The sequence below is a fragment of the Uranotaenia lowii genome, chromosome 2 (assembly GCF_029784155.1).
Source record: "Uranotaenia lowii strain MFRU-FL chromosome 2, ASM2978415v1, whole genome shotgun sequence".
Classification (NCBI taxonomy): Eukaryota; Metazoa; Arthropoda; class Insecta; order Diptera; family Culicidae; genus Uranotaenia; species Uranotaenia lowii.
In genome coordinates, this window is record NC_073692.1 from 5,946,732 (window position 1) to 5,963,221 (window position 16,490).

At 36.7% G+C, this 16,490-nt stretch overlaps 1 protein-coding gene across 1 annotated transcript; it reads left to right on the forward strand.

The window, feature by feature from the left end:
• Positions 1-13,301: 13,301 nt before the first annotated feature.
• Positions 13,302-16,165, forward strand: LOC129746959 (uncharacterized). Its single transcript, XM_055740931.1, has 2 exons — positions 13,302-15,371; positions 15,430-16,165. Exons 1-2 carry the CDS (start codon positions 14,547-14,549, stop codon positions 15,757-15,759), a joined length of 1,155 nt encoding a protein of 384 aa, XP_055596906.1. The 5' UTR covers positions 13,302-14,546; the 3' UTR covers positions 15,760-16,165.
• The last annotated feature ends 325 nt before the right edge of the window (positions 16,166-16,490 follow it).

Genomic DNA, 16,490 nt, shown 5'->3' on the forward strand with positions numbered 1-16,490 from the left:
AAATATTTCGGATGAAAGCTCAGAGGATTCAGATTTTTCGACAAGCTCTGATCATGTTGCCTTGCCACATACTTTTCAACGGAACAAACTGAAACTTCAGAAATTTCAGATGGATCTGGATAAGAAAATTTAACATTCACGGTTCTTTTGGAGAATCAGAAGTTGCTGCTGCTGCAGTTGCTAACGAGAATGAATCCACTTCTGGAGAGTCAACTGGCTATTCATCAAGACTCCAAAAACGACAAACCAAGAGGAGGCCTACGTTGATTGTACCGGAAAAAGCGACCAGTTAAACAGTCGATTCCAATGAATGAACACATACGCAGGTATTCTTGTGTATCCATTAAGGAAGAAGAGAGATTGGAAGTTTTCAACAAATTCTGGAAATTAGGATCGTGGAACTTGCAAACCTCGTTCATTATGAGTTGCATGAAAATTTGTAGCCCGAAAACGCAGAACATTGAATGTGTGAACAAATAAAAAACAGCTAGTTTCATACTGAAAATACTCGTTACATACAGATTCCAAAAGGATGCGATCATATTGTTTGGAGTCAGAGGGGTGCAAGTGACATTCTTGGGATCAGAAGGGTGCAAGTGAAAAATATCAAAAAAAGTAGTTCGTCGTTTTAACATAAATATCGTAAAAACTTTGGTTTTTCTTTCAGAATCATTCATTTTAGACCTCTTGAGACACAGTCCATCGAAAATTGAGTAGAAAAAGCAATACGGTAATTTTGATTTAGAAAAAAAATTTGGAGGCCCGTTTTCTCGAAATCATCATTTCGGCACTTGCACCCCTCTGATCCTAAGCGCCTCATTTTTAATTTGTAATTGTTTAACTTTAACGCAGCCTGTCGGTTACATATAGGGGAGATGAGGGCATAATGGGCACCTTAAGGAAAATGCTTATTTAACCATAGAGAACAGCTGTTATATGTGAATTACATCATTGTTTCGTGTTCCGACACTCAAATAGTCTATTGTCTAATTGGATGAAACTTGAAAAAGTAGATAAAAACGTTTAAAAATGCATTTTAAAAAATTTTGCCGAAAGCTGAAAACCAGTCACTGTAGAGGCATAATGAGAAACCCCCCGAGGCAGTATGAGCACCATTAATGAAGGCATAATGAGCATTTTCTGCCGGGGAATCTAGCAGCGAATTCGACTCGATGAAGTCAATTGAGTAATAGAGCTACAGCTCAATTTGTATCGTCTGACGATTTGGCCTATTGGTTAGATGTCGGAGAGATAATCAGTAGGCACGAGTTCGATTCCTGGTGGAGGTGATTTTTTTTTTCTTCATTTATCATTTATGATCATGATTGCACTAAAAGGTGAGGCGTAGATTCATCAAACAAAGCAAAAACAAAATAATCTAGGTCTGTTTGTAGAATTCAAAGAATTAACACATGTTCATACATTATAATTCTAGTGTTTTGTTTGACGGATGATGCTTTGATGCTATTAGCCGTATAATGTTACAATAAAAAAAATCAATCATGAATGGTATGTGCAAAAAAAAATCCCCTCGGACAGGAATCGAACTCGAGTCTACTGATTACCTCTCCGACATCTAACCAATAGGCCAAATCGTCAGACGATGTAGCTCTATTATTCAGTTGACTTCATCGAGTTGAATTCGCTGCTAGATTCTCCGGCAGAAAATGCTCAATATGCCTTCATTGAAAGTGCTCTGTTCGCCTCTAGTGAACAAATTAAAGTAAAAACGCGTTTTACAATTGATTGAAGTGAAAAATCAAAAATTTTATGATGCTGAAAATTTAGAAACAATGTGTAGATCATGTTGCAGTGCATACATTTCAGATCAAGATGATTTAAAGGTCATAAAAGCTTATTTGGTGGTGCTTAAAAATTATAATATTTTCGTCACTTGAGAACCTAGCTGGTTATTATTTAATATTTCTGTAAATATGAAAAGGATATTTCTTTTTTGGTGAAAAATTAATACTATAGGTAGTACGAAACAAGTCCTCATGAAAATTTGTTTAAGAAAATACGTACTTATGTAGAAAAATGGACTTCTCATTATGCCTCGGGTGCTCGTTATGCCCTCATCTCCCCTATCTCTCTTTTTCCCTACCGACTTTTACAAAACTTATAGTTTTGTAAAAGTTCTACAATACAAATCAAATTCATGTAAAATAAGAAATATAAAATTAAAATTTTCAAACATTTGTCAGCAATCATTACTTGAATTTGAACTTGAGTTTACAAACGGCACGGGAAAGTAAATCTCCATGTTAAAAACTTACTCAAAGCAATTCATGTGCGTCGAAAACCGACATAAACAAACTATTTCAACTTATCGATTTCGCTTTAGTTTAGCTTAGTTCATTCTATAAAGCTAAGGATACTAGATTCGGCTCCCTTATTTTTTTCAATTTTACCAAAGAGGCCTGCGCAGACTCGTCCGCAGTGTGGAACCGGCATCTGTGGGCCGCTAGGAAACACCCGGGTTTGGGAACAACACTTCGCCCCACTATTTAGGCTTGCTCACTCGCACTAGGAAATTCCGGGAAGAACAGCATCGATATTCGAAGGCCTAACAGGTTGATCCAGCTTAGCAATAAGTGGAAACTGCCCTGTGTAACTTGAAAATTTTATTGAAAACATGAAAACAAAAATCCCTTCCACGATTTCAACACACGTGGAAAAAAATTATACGTCCAATTTCGTCTACGCCTACTTTAGATAAATCCCGCTAACACTATGAAAACCTGTTCAAGTGAAATATTTCATGCACTGATTAAAAAAAATGAAAATATTGCGATTTTTTTCTTGCGCTAGAGTTTTTACACAAAAATTTCGTCAATCTCGAATTTCGCCCTACGATTTCGTACTTTTTCTCTCACCGTCATATTAGTACGTCTCTTGAAAACCATACGAAAAAACAAATTTTATTGCAATTTTCCTCTAGCGCTAGAGTTTTCACACAAAAATTTCGTCAATCTCAAATTTCGCTCAACGATTTCATACTTTTCCTCTCATCGTCATATCCGTACACCCCTTGAATATGAGAACTAATTACGGCATGTTCGTAAATTGATTTTTTCTATCGAAGTGATTTTTTTACCGATGCTGGCGTTCATAAATTAAACAAACTGTATGCAAAAGCATTGGAAGGTGATTTGACATCTACCAAACAAATCGATGCATCACCCAAAAAATCAATTTACGAACACGCCGTTAATCACAGCAATCGTGTCATTCAAAACAAAAATAAACAAATAATTCAAAAAATCATGGAGCATCACTTCGAGTGAAATTTCAGGTAACTCTTGAAGTATTTAATTGTAAAATTTGGTTTGAAATAAACATTTTTTCTAGATCCAACGAGACGTTAAAATCTACCTCGAAGAAGATTTGCAGGAAAGACTGTCAGAGATGGGCCTACCATAAAAGCTTTCTCTATTGAAAAGTGTGAAATTCAATTGTGCAGTGCATTCAACAGTGTTTTTTTTTCAATTTTCATACTTTTCTAGTATCAAGTATTGAATAGTATTCTGGACTCATGATTATGACTGTGTATGGGTCGAAGAGAAACGGGACCGGCTACGGTTCAAAGAATGGCTAGAAAATGAACACGGTTGAGGTCCAAAACCGTCAGAAAACTTATTACCGTCTGGTAAAATATTGCACCAGGGCCATGAATCGACCAACATTTGTCTGTTTCTTGATTGATTTCTACACCATTTTTTACTATCTTAGACCATTCTGAAAAAAAAAATCTAACATATTTGTAATGTACAGCTCAATAATAATGAATATTCATCTTACTAAATGCGAAACATGTTCAATACGTACGTCTCGGTGGTCGAGTGGTTAGCGTGGTAAGACGGTAATCGCTAGGTCCACTGATGGCATGGGTTCGATTCCCATCTCGGTACTGGATGTTAAATGTTAATCTTAAGTTGTCCTCGTCATTTATTCAGTCTGTAAAGCCTAAATCGGCTAAGACGGTGTATGTCTTTTAAAATAAAGAATAAGATAAAGGATTGACTTATCTATTTAGTGAACCCATTGAATCGCTCTTATGCTGTTCCTCGCGATGGGTAATCTTTCGCGCAGTTTTTTTTTTTTTCGTCCGGTGGGCTTAGGACCAGCTCCTATTTTTCCAATCACTTGGAATTAGAACTTTTGCACTTCACTGATTTCACTAATGATACTTATATCCGATTCGAACCATTCACAACTGCTTTTTCGGACAAATATTAATAAAAAAAAATCCAAATTTCACCGTATTTTTTATCGCGGAAAAAGCAACGAGAAAAACGCGACGTCGGAAAAACATGCCCGTTCTCAAGCACGGCTTGCTGTGACCCCTTCAAATTCAAAATGAATTATGACTTGAACAAAAACACTAGTTTGCAGAATGTCTAAGAATAGCATGTTTTTTATAAGAAAACATTGTTGCTTTTATTGAAGAAAGTGTATTTATAAATGAAATATTATTATCGAGAAAAAAAAGAGTTAGTGGTTTATAAATACAAAAAAACCAAAAATAACCGTTCTAAGATTATTGTTCAAAAATATGTTCTTCAGTATTTTCAACTTTTTTTTTCTGCCATACCGGGTTGATCCATACTTTGCCACCATCCTTTTTTTAACTCCACCGTACCAGGTTTGTCTGCAGAATTCTCTGCCTGTGAACAAACTAATCAACGTTTAGGGGGAAGTGTTGGGTAATATGCTCATACAGCTGATTGTCGATATGGCTGGAGATTCATCATATCTAATCAGTGCAGTTTGAGGGTTATACGCTTTGAACACATGGCATGAAAAAATTAAATTGTTACATAAAGTCGAAAAAATTTAAAAATTCAAACAAGATTTTTGTCAGTTTTGTAAGAATATATTGAACTTTAATTATCGTGCGTACAGATTCTGTAAACAAAAATTTTAATGGTTTTTCTTTCTTGTTCATTTGGAAATAGGAAATTCAACAAAGTTAAGCTTTTGGCAAAGTTGTAAATGATAAGATATTGGAATAAGAGACAGGTTCTGAATGCCCATATCAAGGCAGGTTAAATGCCTATACCAAGAAATATAGATTAGTCTTACAATTTTTTTTACTTTTTATCATTGAAACATTAAATCTACGCTCAAATCACCATCTTCCAGCGAAAAAAGAAGAACTTCAAACTGATCCGATAAAAATACGATATGATCAAAATATTACCATGAAATATGGCCATATGGTATAACTAACTATGTTTCATGCAAAAGAACTAGTGATGTAAAAAATTTCACCAAATGTTCAGCCTTGATGCATGCTTAACATCCGTTTCTACCATTTTCAATTAAATAATATCAAAATATTGCAAGTGGTAATGAAATAAAGCTAAAAACATAAATATGCGCATTTAGCCCGCCAGTTTTGAAAATCGGCTATTTTGACTTCTTTTACTATAAAATTATTTTCACAAAAACTGTAAGAGATTTTAACAGAAATATTGCTCTAACGTATAAAGAACAGATGTCCGCTCATGTGTATATAGTTTTCAGAATCCTATCTATTGGAATATGGGAGAAAATGAGTGCTTTCCTTAATATGCGCATATAGCCCGCCTCTCCCCTACTCGTTAGTCGCCTTCGTGCATTCGAGTTCTCTGAGTGCCAAAGTTTCTGTCATCTGAGTAATCGTTGCTCGTGAATTCTGAGCTCTTTAGGATCAGTTCACGGGTACTCCATACACGAGGCGACTGCATTTGAGTAAAATGCAGTTGGACACTGTGTAATCCATTTTTTTCCATCATATAATTCCGTGTTTCTTATGACCGTTATTATAGCTCTTTTAATCTTTTATGTACATATCTCCGAATTTTTCATTCCAAGTTTCGAACTAAGAAAAACTATATTTAACCTACCAACCACCAGAATAAAAAACAAACGTGGGGGGTAAATTTTCTTTTAAAAACTTTGCCGCAAAATTTTACGGTTGATTAAATACGTTCCGCTTTTCTTCGAAACCAAGGGAAATCTGCCGCTGACAAAGCAATTAATAATTATCGGAAGCTTGCGCCCGGGTTTCGATCGATCGAGGCAGGCCACGGTGAAAGTGAGAGGGAGGGAGCGAAAAGTTTTTAATTTGCTCAACTTCCGCTGCACCGCATTCATTCACTCACTCACTCATTCATGCATTCATAAACGGTGGTGGAAGTTTTGTTTTGCCGTTTTCGAGCTCGCTCTGTGTGGTGTTGTTGGTGTTGAAGCGGTTCGGTGGCGATGCTGCATTTCCGCAGAGCTTGATGTTGTTTTTAAACTCAAAAATAAACTTCATTCAACGTACAACCACCCCACATCAAAAGCGTCGTCATTCGGGATTTTGTATTCCCATTTTGTGGGACTTCAAACCAACGAGCTTTTTCGACACGAATGTGTTGGCGTTCGCGTCCAAGATGAGCCGACACTGCACTGGCGAAGCGATGTAAATTAGCGTCTCACATGGTGCGCACCTAATAACTCACCAAAGCTGAAGGAGAAGAGGATGTCAACAACCATCGGAAAAACAAAGCAAGCGCTGGCGGTATTAGATCTTCTTTGTGGGCGCCCTACAAAAGAGTTAACAATAGCGGGGAAACTTGACTTTCCTAAGGAAACGTTCTTCTGACCTATTTCTGTTGCCATAATTTCCATGGGAACACTTAGTGACATCCGTTTTACTATATCTGAAATATCTGTTGCATTACTACTTATACTTCTTTCATTAATATGTGATGGAAGTTACGATTATTGAGGCATGTTGTTTGCATTGCTTTGCAGCTTCCCAGAGAATGGGTCACATAACCTCAATTAATATATTGTGAAAAAGATACTCTACGACGAGTAATATTTGCGAAAGCATCTTGTGCCAGCACAATACCAAATGTCAGATGCCAGAAATAATGATGATGATGATCTAACAAATGATGATGATAGTGTTGGCTCAGGGTGGTTTTTCAGAGGAAAGAAGATGATGGATGCTTTTATCAGGCGGCCGGCGCCAGTCAGTCGGCGAAAGAGCATAACTTTCCATTTGCTGATATCGAAAGAAAACATCCCACAAACTGGTTGATGGTTTGTTGGCGGTGTGGTTAGAAAGCATAGTGTTGTAGGATGAAAAGTTATGCACGCTGCTCTTGCTTGCTGCTTTGCCATTTCTGATTGTTTATTTTCCAAGAAACAATGCTTTTATTGTGATTAAGTTTCCTTCAAGATCGCACCGTTGTGGTTGACTTATTTCTAGATTTTAATTTAAATATCTTCAATGCTTGGTGGAATGATTTTCAATCTTTTAAAGCCGTTTATTTCAATTTACTTTTTCAATGAAAAATTATTCAAAGATTCATTCTTTCCACATTTTTGTTTTATTTTCAAAAGTAGCTGTTTTTTTTAATTTTTTGTTAAAAAATGCGCATTTTGTCAGATTATTCTAACAGAGCCAATAGACTTGCACCGGAATTATGAGTATTTTATGGCGAAATTTGCGCTAAAACTTAGACATATATTCACAACAAAAGAAATTCCTTCACGTCCCAGTATAGCTTCCTATTTTAAGGAAACTTTGCAGATGTTTTTTTAATGAGACTTTCATTTGAAATATTAGACATAATTCGCTAAACCACCGTTTGGTGGTTTCGATAGTGGTATTTTAATTAATAACTACTGCCGAAGCGTTTTTTACCCCATTATTGCACAGAGGGAACGTTTGCACCAAAAATCCTAAAGTAATTCGTCTCGCATGTTAGAAGATTTCATATCTGAAATAATACTGATCTGAATTTTTTTCAGAATTTTTAATTTGGGAAACATTTTGAAGATAAATTGAAAAGAGTAAAACGTTTTACAAATAATCCCTATTTAAAAATAAACTTTTTATAGAAGAAAGTTAAAGTTGTTCGATCTAGAAATTTGGGCGTTGTTGATTTTACTATAAAGCTTCAATTAGATTTGATATCGCGAAAACCGATATAAACAGTCAAATCAGATCGCTATTAAAGAACATAATTTTTAGTGTTTAAGATTCTTTCAGTTAACTGAATGGAATTGCAATTCTTTTAAATTATTTCTTGGTGGTTCCGATGAATTCTGATGGCTAAATAAAACTTCCGAAAAATTTTCCCGTAAATAAGGTGTAAACAGTTGTAGGTATTCGAAAATAAAATTGCATTTTCTGGTAGAAATTAAAAAGAAAATCAATCCAAATAAAAACAAATATTGTTAGAAGTTTCACACGCTGATCTAATTCAACCGATAGTTTAGGTAAAATACTAAAGAGATTTAAAATTATTTATTAAAAAGTTAATGAAGCATGATTCCAGGTGAGGATTAATGCTACTCTGAATGGAAAACAGAAATCAATAACAAATAAAATAAATTAAATTAAAATAATGTATAATCAAATTGCCAGAGAGCGAGTTGAGAGGGCAGCTTGATGAGAAAGACAAACAAGTTGAGGAGGGGACAGCTGAGCGATTGAGCGGGTTTAGAGAACAGCTTGCATTAAAAATATGAAAAAATAAACACCTCTAAGCGAGCTGAGAGGACAGCTTGTTGATCAAGCGGGTTGAGAGGAAGGCTTCTAATAAATGTGTAAACAAAACACCTATAAGAGAGTTGAGAGGACAGCTAAGTGGTGATCAACTGGATTGAGAGGACAGCTTGAAAAAAAATAGTTTGAAAAAAATATCTATAAGCGAATTGAGAGGACAGCTTGAAATAAACTTATAAGAAATCACCTGTAAGCGAGTTAAAAAACAGCTTGATGATCAAGTGGTTTGAGAGGACAGCTTGAAAAAAAAACAATTGAAAAAAGAACATCTGTAAGTGAGTTGAGAGGACAGCTGGGTGATTAGGCGAATTGAAAGAACGGCTCGAAATAAAAAAATATGATAAAAATAAAAACCTATGAGTGAGTTGAGAGAACAGTTTGTTAATCAAGCTGGTTGAGAGGACAGCTTCAAATAAATGTTTGAAAAAAAAATCACCTATAAAGGAGTTGAGAGGACAGCTTGGTTATTAAGTGGGTTAAGAAGGCAGCTTCAAATAAATATTAAAAAAAAAAGAGGCTTAAGAACAACTTGGACATCAAGCTGGTTGAGAGGACAGCTTGAAATAAATCTAAAAGAAAACATCTATACGTGAGTTGAGAGGACAGCGTGGTAATTAAGCGAGTTGAGAGTTCAGCAGGCTAATTGAGCGGGTTATGAGGACAGCTTGAAAAGACTGTATAAGTCAACACCTTCAAACTGGTTGAGAGAATAGCTTGAAAAAAATGTTAAAAAAAAAACAAATTATAATAAATTTATAAGAAAAAACAAATAAGCAATTTAAGAGGACAGCTTTTTGTTCAAGCGGATTGAAAGGACAGCTTGATTGAAAAATATGAAAAAAAAAATACCTATAAGCGAGTTGACAGCATTGAGAAACCGGCAGCAGTGAGCATAGGACCAGTTCGCGCAGGTATCTCAAGATATTTTTTTAATGCGCCTGGAAAAAGTTACAAGATATCAAAGCATAGCACTTATAAGCAGAAAAAGGATGGAAATTTTTCAAAAAAATTAATAAAATATCAAATATTTCGATTAAGGGGCCACTTTTGAATGAACAATTAAAATCGGTTGTTTCAACATTTTCGACATGTATTTGAATTCCAAACTAAAGGTTTATATACCAAATTCAGGGAATTTTTCATACATTGGTAATTTTGCAATACTATTCTTTGTTGAAGGTTCATCATAATTAAATTCATAACTTAAGTATGATTTAAAGATGTTGAAAAGTGGTATCAAATTAGTTTTTGTTATACTAATTCTGTATTTGTACCAGGTTTCTCATGAATGATTCAACTGTTCTTATTATTACCACACGTTGAGAGGGGACGGGGTCTAAGCCCTCGGATTCCTGGTCGTTCCTCTGGGGATCAGTGAGGGTGGGTCTACCGTCTTTACTGTCTTTTTTTTTAAAGAGCAGGGAAAAGCCCCCGGGAGTTGGTTACTTTCAAAACCATTCTCCCGAAGGCATAAAACCTCCTCACTTTGTATTCATGTTTTTTTTATTAATATTTTCTTTGCATACAATTGTATGTTTAACAATATTTGTTTTCTTCACTTTTCATAATTATAAATTTTTCAGTTTTTGGGTGGTGGTTAGCGGCATGTGGCAGTTGTGGAGGGTGGCGGCGGTGGTGGCTGGTTGAGAGGGTGAGAAAAAAACGGTTTGTGGCAATTAGTGACAGTAATCTTTCAAGTGAGGAACTTGACATTTTCTGAGCCTCCAGTGAGATTACTCTCTGTTAAGGAGGCTTTGAAGAATTGATGAATCTGTGGCTGGTTCAGCGATCGAGTTTGTTTTTATAACTTCACACTAGAAAATTAGTTAAATTAGTCCTCAGGTGGACTGTATCATGTCGTTTGAAGCTGGCTCTATTTATTATGAGTTTCAGGTGTTGTGGTAGACTGTTGTACTTCATTTTGCTAAAATACTCAGGAGATCTCTTCATATGCTCAGAGTTCGCCCTTATTTGTATTAGATTTCCTCTCGAACGTGTTGGAAATCTATGATCCTGGGACAAAAGTTGTTTGCTGTGGTAGAACAGCGGATTGTGCAGCAGGTTGTGGATCTTTACGAAACTCTGAAGTTCTCTAAGTGCGGCTATAGGTAGAATAGACGGCGATTCATCTTGGAACAAGCTAAGCGTGTCAAAAAGAGTCTGGATTTTTTATAAACCGCCTTGAGGCATCTATTTTGCATAGCTTGTGGTTATCTTATATTGGTTTTTCTTGCGGCTCCCCAAATGGAAACCATGTATTGCAATTTAGATTGCACAAATGCATGATACAGGCAAATAAGATTTTTGGTAGGAACGAATCTCGATATCTTCCACATTATGCTGTGTATAGCACTAAGTTCGTTCCGTAATCGTTCTATATGGACATCCCATTTGATAAGCTCGTCAAAGATCAGCCCGAGGTTCTTGAAACTTTTGACCTTTTCAATCACCGTTTGACCAACTTGGAGCTGGCTATGACAGTCGATTGTCCGATTCGTTGATTTGAAGATGATGTATTTAGTTTTTTTTTTCAAGATTCAGAGACAGTAGGTTGGCGTCGAAGTATCCTTGTAGAGTAACGAGATCCTCTGTCATCTGAGATGTTATTCTGCTAACATCAGTGTGTTCATACGACAATGAAGTGTCGTCAGCAAAAAGTCTAGGTTTACCATTCAACTGAGGTTTGTTTAAGTCGTTTACTTACAGGATGAAGAGAAGGGGCCCCAAATTGCTGCCTTGAGGAACTCCAACTGGTAGGTTTCCCAAATCAGTTGTCGTGCGGTTGATCTGCACAAACTGTCTCCTATTCGTGAGATAGCTTGCAAAGAGAGAATTCGCTATACCACTGATTCAATGCTCATCCAGTTTCTTGAGCAGTATCGAGTGATCGATCGTATCGAACGCCTTCTTCAAATCAAGGAACAACACCCCCATGAATTTTCGATGATCAAGGGCAGTGTGAATATCGTCGACCAGTTCGGTCGCTGCGGTTTGTGTGCTTGAGCCTTCCCGAACCCCGTATTAATAGCTATAGAACAAATGGTGCTGTTTCAGATATTGCGTAACACGAGCTGCAAGAAGTTGTTCCAAGATCTTGCTAAAAACTGATAAAACCGATATTGGACGGTAGTCACTACAGTTCGTCTTTTTCCCCGCTTTTAAAATTGGAACGACACGTGCAGTTTTCAGAAAATCTGAAAATTCCCCGGTCCGAACACATTCGTTGAACAGGTCTCTCATTAACGGTGCTAGGATAGTGTGATGAGCTTTGACAAACTGCGTGGTGATTTAATCTGGTCCCGGACTTTTTAAGGAATCAAGTTTGTTTGTGAGGACAATAAGTTCTTGTTCGGTTGCTGGTCGTAAGTAGATGCTACTATGGTGGTTGACTGCTGAAGGGTGATTTGTGTGAGAATTTCTAGGGATTGTAGCCGCTAGTTCAGTTCCAATATTACAGAACAATTTATTGAACGCATTAGCTATGGGTTTAGATTCTGATGTAATAACTCCATTCAGCTCATTTCGCCCAACCAGATCGTTCAAATGTTTCCACATCGTTTTTTGGTTTGATTTGTTGAACATTTTGTGGACATAATCTTGCTTCGCTTTTGCTTTGGCACGTTGTAGTTTTTTTGAGACGTGCAACAGAAGGCCCTTCAAGCCTTCGTTAGTAGGGAATTTTCTACATCGGGTAAGATCTTTAATTTGCATCAGTTTCCATACATCGAACGACATCCATGGGCAGTATCCTCTAACTTTTACTTTAATAGATACTGTTCTCGAGTACCTATTTTTCAGAACATTATATAACTCTATCGCTTTGGTAAGTTTTTCCGAGGGATTGAGCGCTTGTAATTTATCAAATTCAACTAGGAAAGCAGCATTAAGTTTTTCATGCTGGGTGATTACCTTTTCCAGTTTTCGGTGCATTAGAGTTTTTTTTCAAATTTATTGTTGTAAGAATCAAACTATGATCACTTATTTCAAGTGGAAGTGTTTGATTCAAAATTTGAAAATAGATCCGAGTAAACAACATGGTCTAGTATGTTGCTACTGGCTGGACGAGTTATGTGCGTGTTGGTCACACAACAACCGTAACATTCCAAAAGGTCTACATACCGCTGAACAACGGGGCAAGTTGTATGATTTATTGGGATGCACGGTGCGCCTCTGAACCGTTATTATAAAAAAAAATTGTCCATCAAATCCAAGTACGGGGCTCGATTCCTTAGGTCATTCTGCACCTCTGGGTAAATTTTAAAAAAAATCCTTAGCAGAAAATCCGAGAAATCTTGATTTTAAGGTTTTTGTTGAGAAATTTCAAAATAATTCATATTCAAATTATTCAATATCATCAAAAAACCTCCAAAAACGTCAAAAAAGTGGTCCAAGTCATTTCCAACCAGTATGTATTTGTTGCCGTTGATAAAATTATGATTATTTACAACTGACTTAACTCTCCAAACATGGCTTAAGTGTATTATAAGTATGGTTTATTAGTGGTTTAAGGTTAAATAAATCTTGTAATCATCATTGGCTTGAAACTACCTACAAGCGAATGACCAGCGAAACAGTCGACCGGCACAAAAGCGGGGTCACAAGTGGGCTTTGAAAAATCAAAAGGATTCAACTTCAAATTCTCAACGTCAATTTTTGTCCTCAAAATGGATGTTCACGAAAAGAACAGAAATTTGGTTTGCGTACTCTGCCTTTCTATCACATCGTCGCTTCGACCGATAAGTGCAGGTATAAGAGTTGTTATTCGAAAATTTCTCCAAGATTTTGAATCCAGAGAAAATTTGTATCCGTCGGTCATTTGCGGAACATGTCGCGCGTCGTGTGGAGAGTTCAGCAAGGGAGGTACAAGGGTCCCCAGGATTCGAAGTTACAAGCTCGAAAATTCAATCATCACGCGATCTCAAGGAATGTGCAAATGTGAGATTTGTGTTGCTGCCGGTATACATGAGGGCAGAAGCAACCTGCCTGGTTTTGAACCCAAGAAACTCAAGCGCGGAAGACCCAGGTCCAGTCCAGACACAGAAGACATTGATGGGTGTAAAGCGGTGGTAATTTGTAAAACTTGCTACAGTGAATACGGAAGAGGAAAAAGGCACCATTGCACTCAATCCACCCGAGCGTCGAATTTGAAAATCATTTTTTTGAATAATGGAGAGCCCTCGTCAAGCTCAGCGGATGCGGCAGTAGCTGACTATATGCGTTCAAAGCCAGATTCACCAGGTAAAACTATATTTTAAAATAATCACCTGCAGTGATGGTTTGAATCATTTGACTTATTTTTGAATCATTTGGTTATAACTTCTTTTGAAAACATTTTTCCATGAAATGATGTTCTAAACTTTAGTAGATACAGATCTAAGCTACAACTTTCTTGTATGTCATAAATATGTATCTTCAATGTGGTATGAATTGTAGGATTTAATCCAACCCGCTAATCCAAATGATTGTGATTACGATCATTGCTCAAAAATATAAACTTTTCGATTTCTCATTCATAAGGCATAAGAGATACAGGTTTGTGTTGGTCACAAAAGTTGCAGCTAAGGTCTAGTTCTACTAAAGTTTAGAACATCATTTCTGGGAAAAATGTTTTCAAAAGAAGTTATAAGCAAATGATTCAAAATTAAGTCAAATGATTCAAACCATCACTGATCACCTGATTTAAAAAATCCAAAAAAAAAAAAAATATTTTATCCATCAAGATGGAAAATGTGTTCTGCGAAATCTTCGTGGAAGACCGTCTGTATTCGAGAAAGTTTCAACTTGTCCAGAACCTCCCAAAAAACTACGTGCAGATGATTTGTTTAAGGTCAAAGGCGAAAACAATCTAAGCATGAGGAAAACAATGGGTAATTAGTATTTTATTCATAACAATGGTTGTTTTATATAATCTATCTATTATCTAGGTGTGATTAAAAGTATTCGAGCTTCTGGAGTCGATATAGAATCTGGAGTGCGGTTGAAATTGATTGAAATGAACCGGCAGCTTAAAGACTTGTTTGATGTAGTTCAGTTGTCCAGCATCACAGGAAATGTAGCACCTTCGTCAGATCATGTTGTTGCATATTGCACTGATGTACCGGAACTCATTAACCGTATCAAACGTTCAAGACCACCTGTTGATGATTTTGTGGTGAAAATAGGAATTGATGGGGGTAGGAGCTTCTTCAAGATAACGTTATCTGTGATCTCTCCGCAAATGGAACATCTGGCTGGCTTCAAGGATGGCGGCGTGAAGAAGCTTTTCATCATTGCACTTTCACCAAATCTCGCTGAAAAGTATGACAATATTTCCCCCGTTTGGACGAAACTTCTCAAATTACACGAGCTCGAATACTTGGTTGCTGGGGACCTCAAGATTATAAATATTATAATTGGCATAATGGCCCACTCTTCGAAGAATCCATGTCCATACTGTGAGGCTTTAAAGAGCGAGCTCGGTGTAGCAAACGGAACCGCGAGAACCAAAGGAAGTATAAACGAAAATTGCACAAGAAAAAAGAAATTGAATGGAAAGAACTTCGCAAGCTGCGTGAATGCCCCGTTGGTCTCGGGTAGTGATGAAGACAAAATCGTGAACCTTTGCCCGCCTCCACCGTTACATATAACGCTTGGAATTATTAATACAATTTTTAAGTCACTTGAGAAGAAAGCACCAGACTGGGTAGACTTATGGGTGGAACAAGCACAGGTGAGACACCAACAGATGACGTACGGTTTCACCGGAAGAGCTTGCCACGCGCTATTGGATGCTACCAATTGTTTGGCAGACAACCCTGAACTTTCAGATTACGTTACGGTTGGTTGTTCTACTAAATAAACTTTACCAAGTTTTTAATAAATATTACGATTTTCAGGTTCTGAATAACTTCAAAAACGTGTATGCAAAATGCTTTTCCTTTAAACTCGAGCATGGGTTTGAGGAGGCTATTGCAGATTTTGCCAGCAGCTGGGAGAAGCTGAATCTTCCATTCACATCTAAATATCACATTACAAAGTACCATGTGGCGGATTTCTGTCGAGAAGCCGGAAGAGGACTTGGGCTTCACAATGAGCAAGCCTCCGAATCCGTACATGCTGATTTTGATGTGATTTGGCAGCGATATAAAGCTCCCAAATCATCAAAGGTTTATAACGACCGTTTGTTAAACTCTTTAATTGATTACAACAGCAACCATATGTGTTAGTTTTGAGTTTTTAATATGTTCCATTCATTATTTTTAGTTGTATTGCTGTTTTATAGTTTACTTTTACTTTTTACTATTTCACTGTTTCCTTTTCCTACTAACCAATAAAAGCACCACTGATTTGAAATTCATTTTCCCCCATAACTTCACGGAAACAATAATTTAAACTAAACTTAAACCCCTAATAAACCATACTTATAATACACTTAAGCCATGTTTGGAGAGTTAAGTCAGTTGTAAATAATCATAATTTTATCAACGGCAACAAATACATACTGGTTGGAAATGACTTGGACCACTTTTTTGACGTTTTTGGAGGTTTTTTGATGATATTGAATAATTTGAATATGAATTATTTTGAAATTTCTCAACAAAAACCTTAAAATCAAGATTTCTCGGATTTTCTGCTAGGGATTTTTTTTTAAATTTACCCAGAGGTGCAGAATGACCTAAGGAATCGAGCCCCGTACTTGGATTTGATGGACAATTTTTTTTTATAATAACGGTCCAGAGGCGCACCGTGGGATGTTGATGTCTCCAAGCATTAGGAACCTTGAGGTGGGCTCCAGGGATGCAAGCACAGAGTCGAGTTTGTCGAACAATAGCTGTGAGTTTTGAGAAGGTGGTCGGTAAACAGCGTGGATATCGATAGGCGAACCTCCAGGTTCAAGGCGCAAGTGAATAAAGTGAAAACCATCAAAATGCGTGTCTTCAACTTCCGAAACTACAAG

Coding starts and splice junctions, on each gene's coding strand:
- LOC129746959 (XM_055740931.1), top strand. CDS start 14,547: ATGAACCGGCAGCTTAAAGACTTGTTTGATGTAGTTCAGTTGTCCAGC. Junction 15,372..15,429: donor AACTTTCAGATTACGTTACG/GTTGGTTGTTCT, acceptor TACGATTTTCAG/GTTCTGAATAACTTCAAAAA.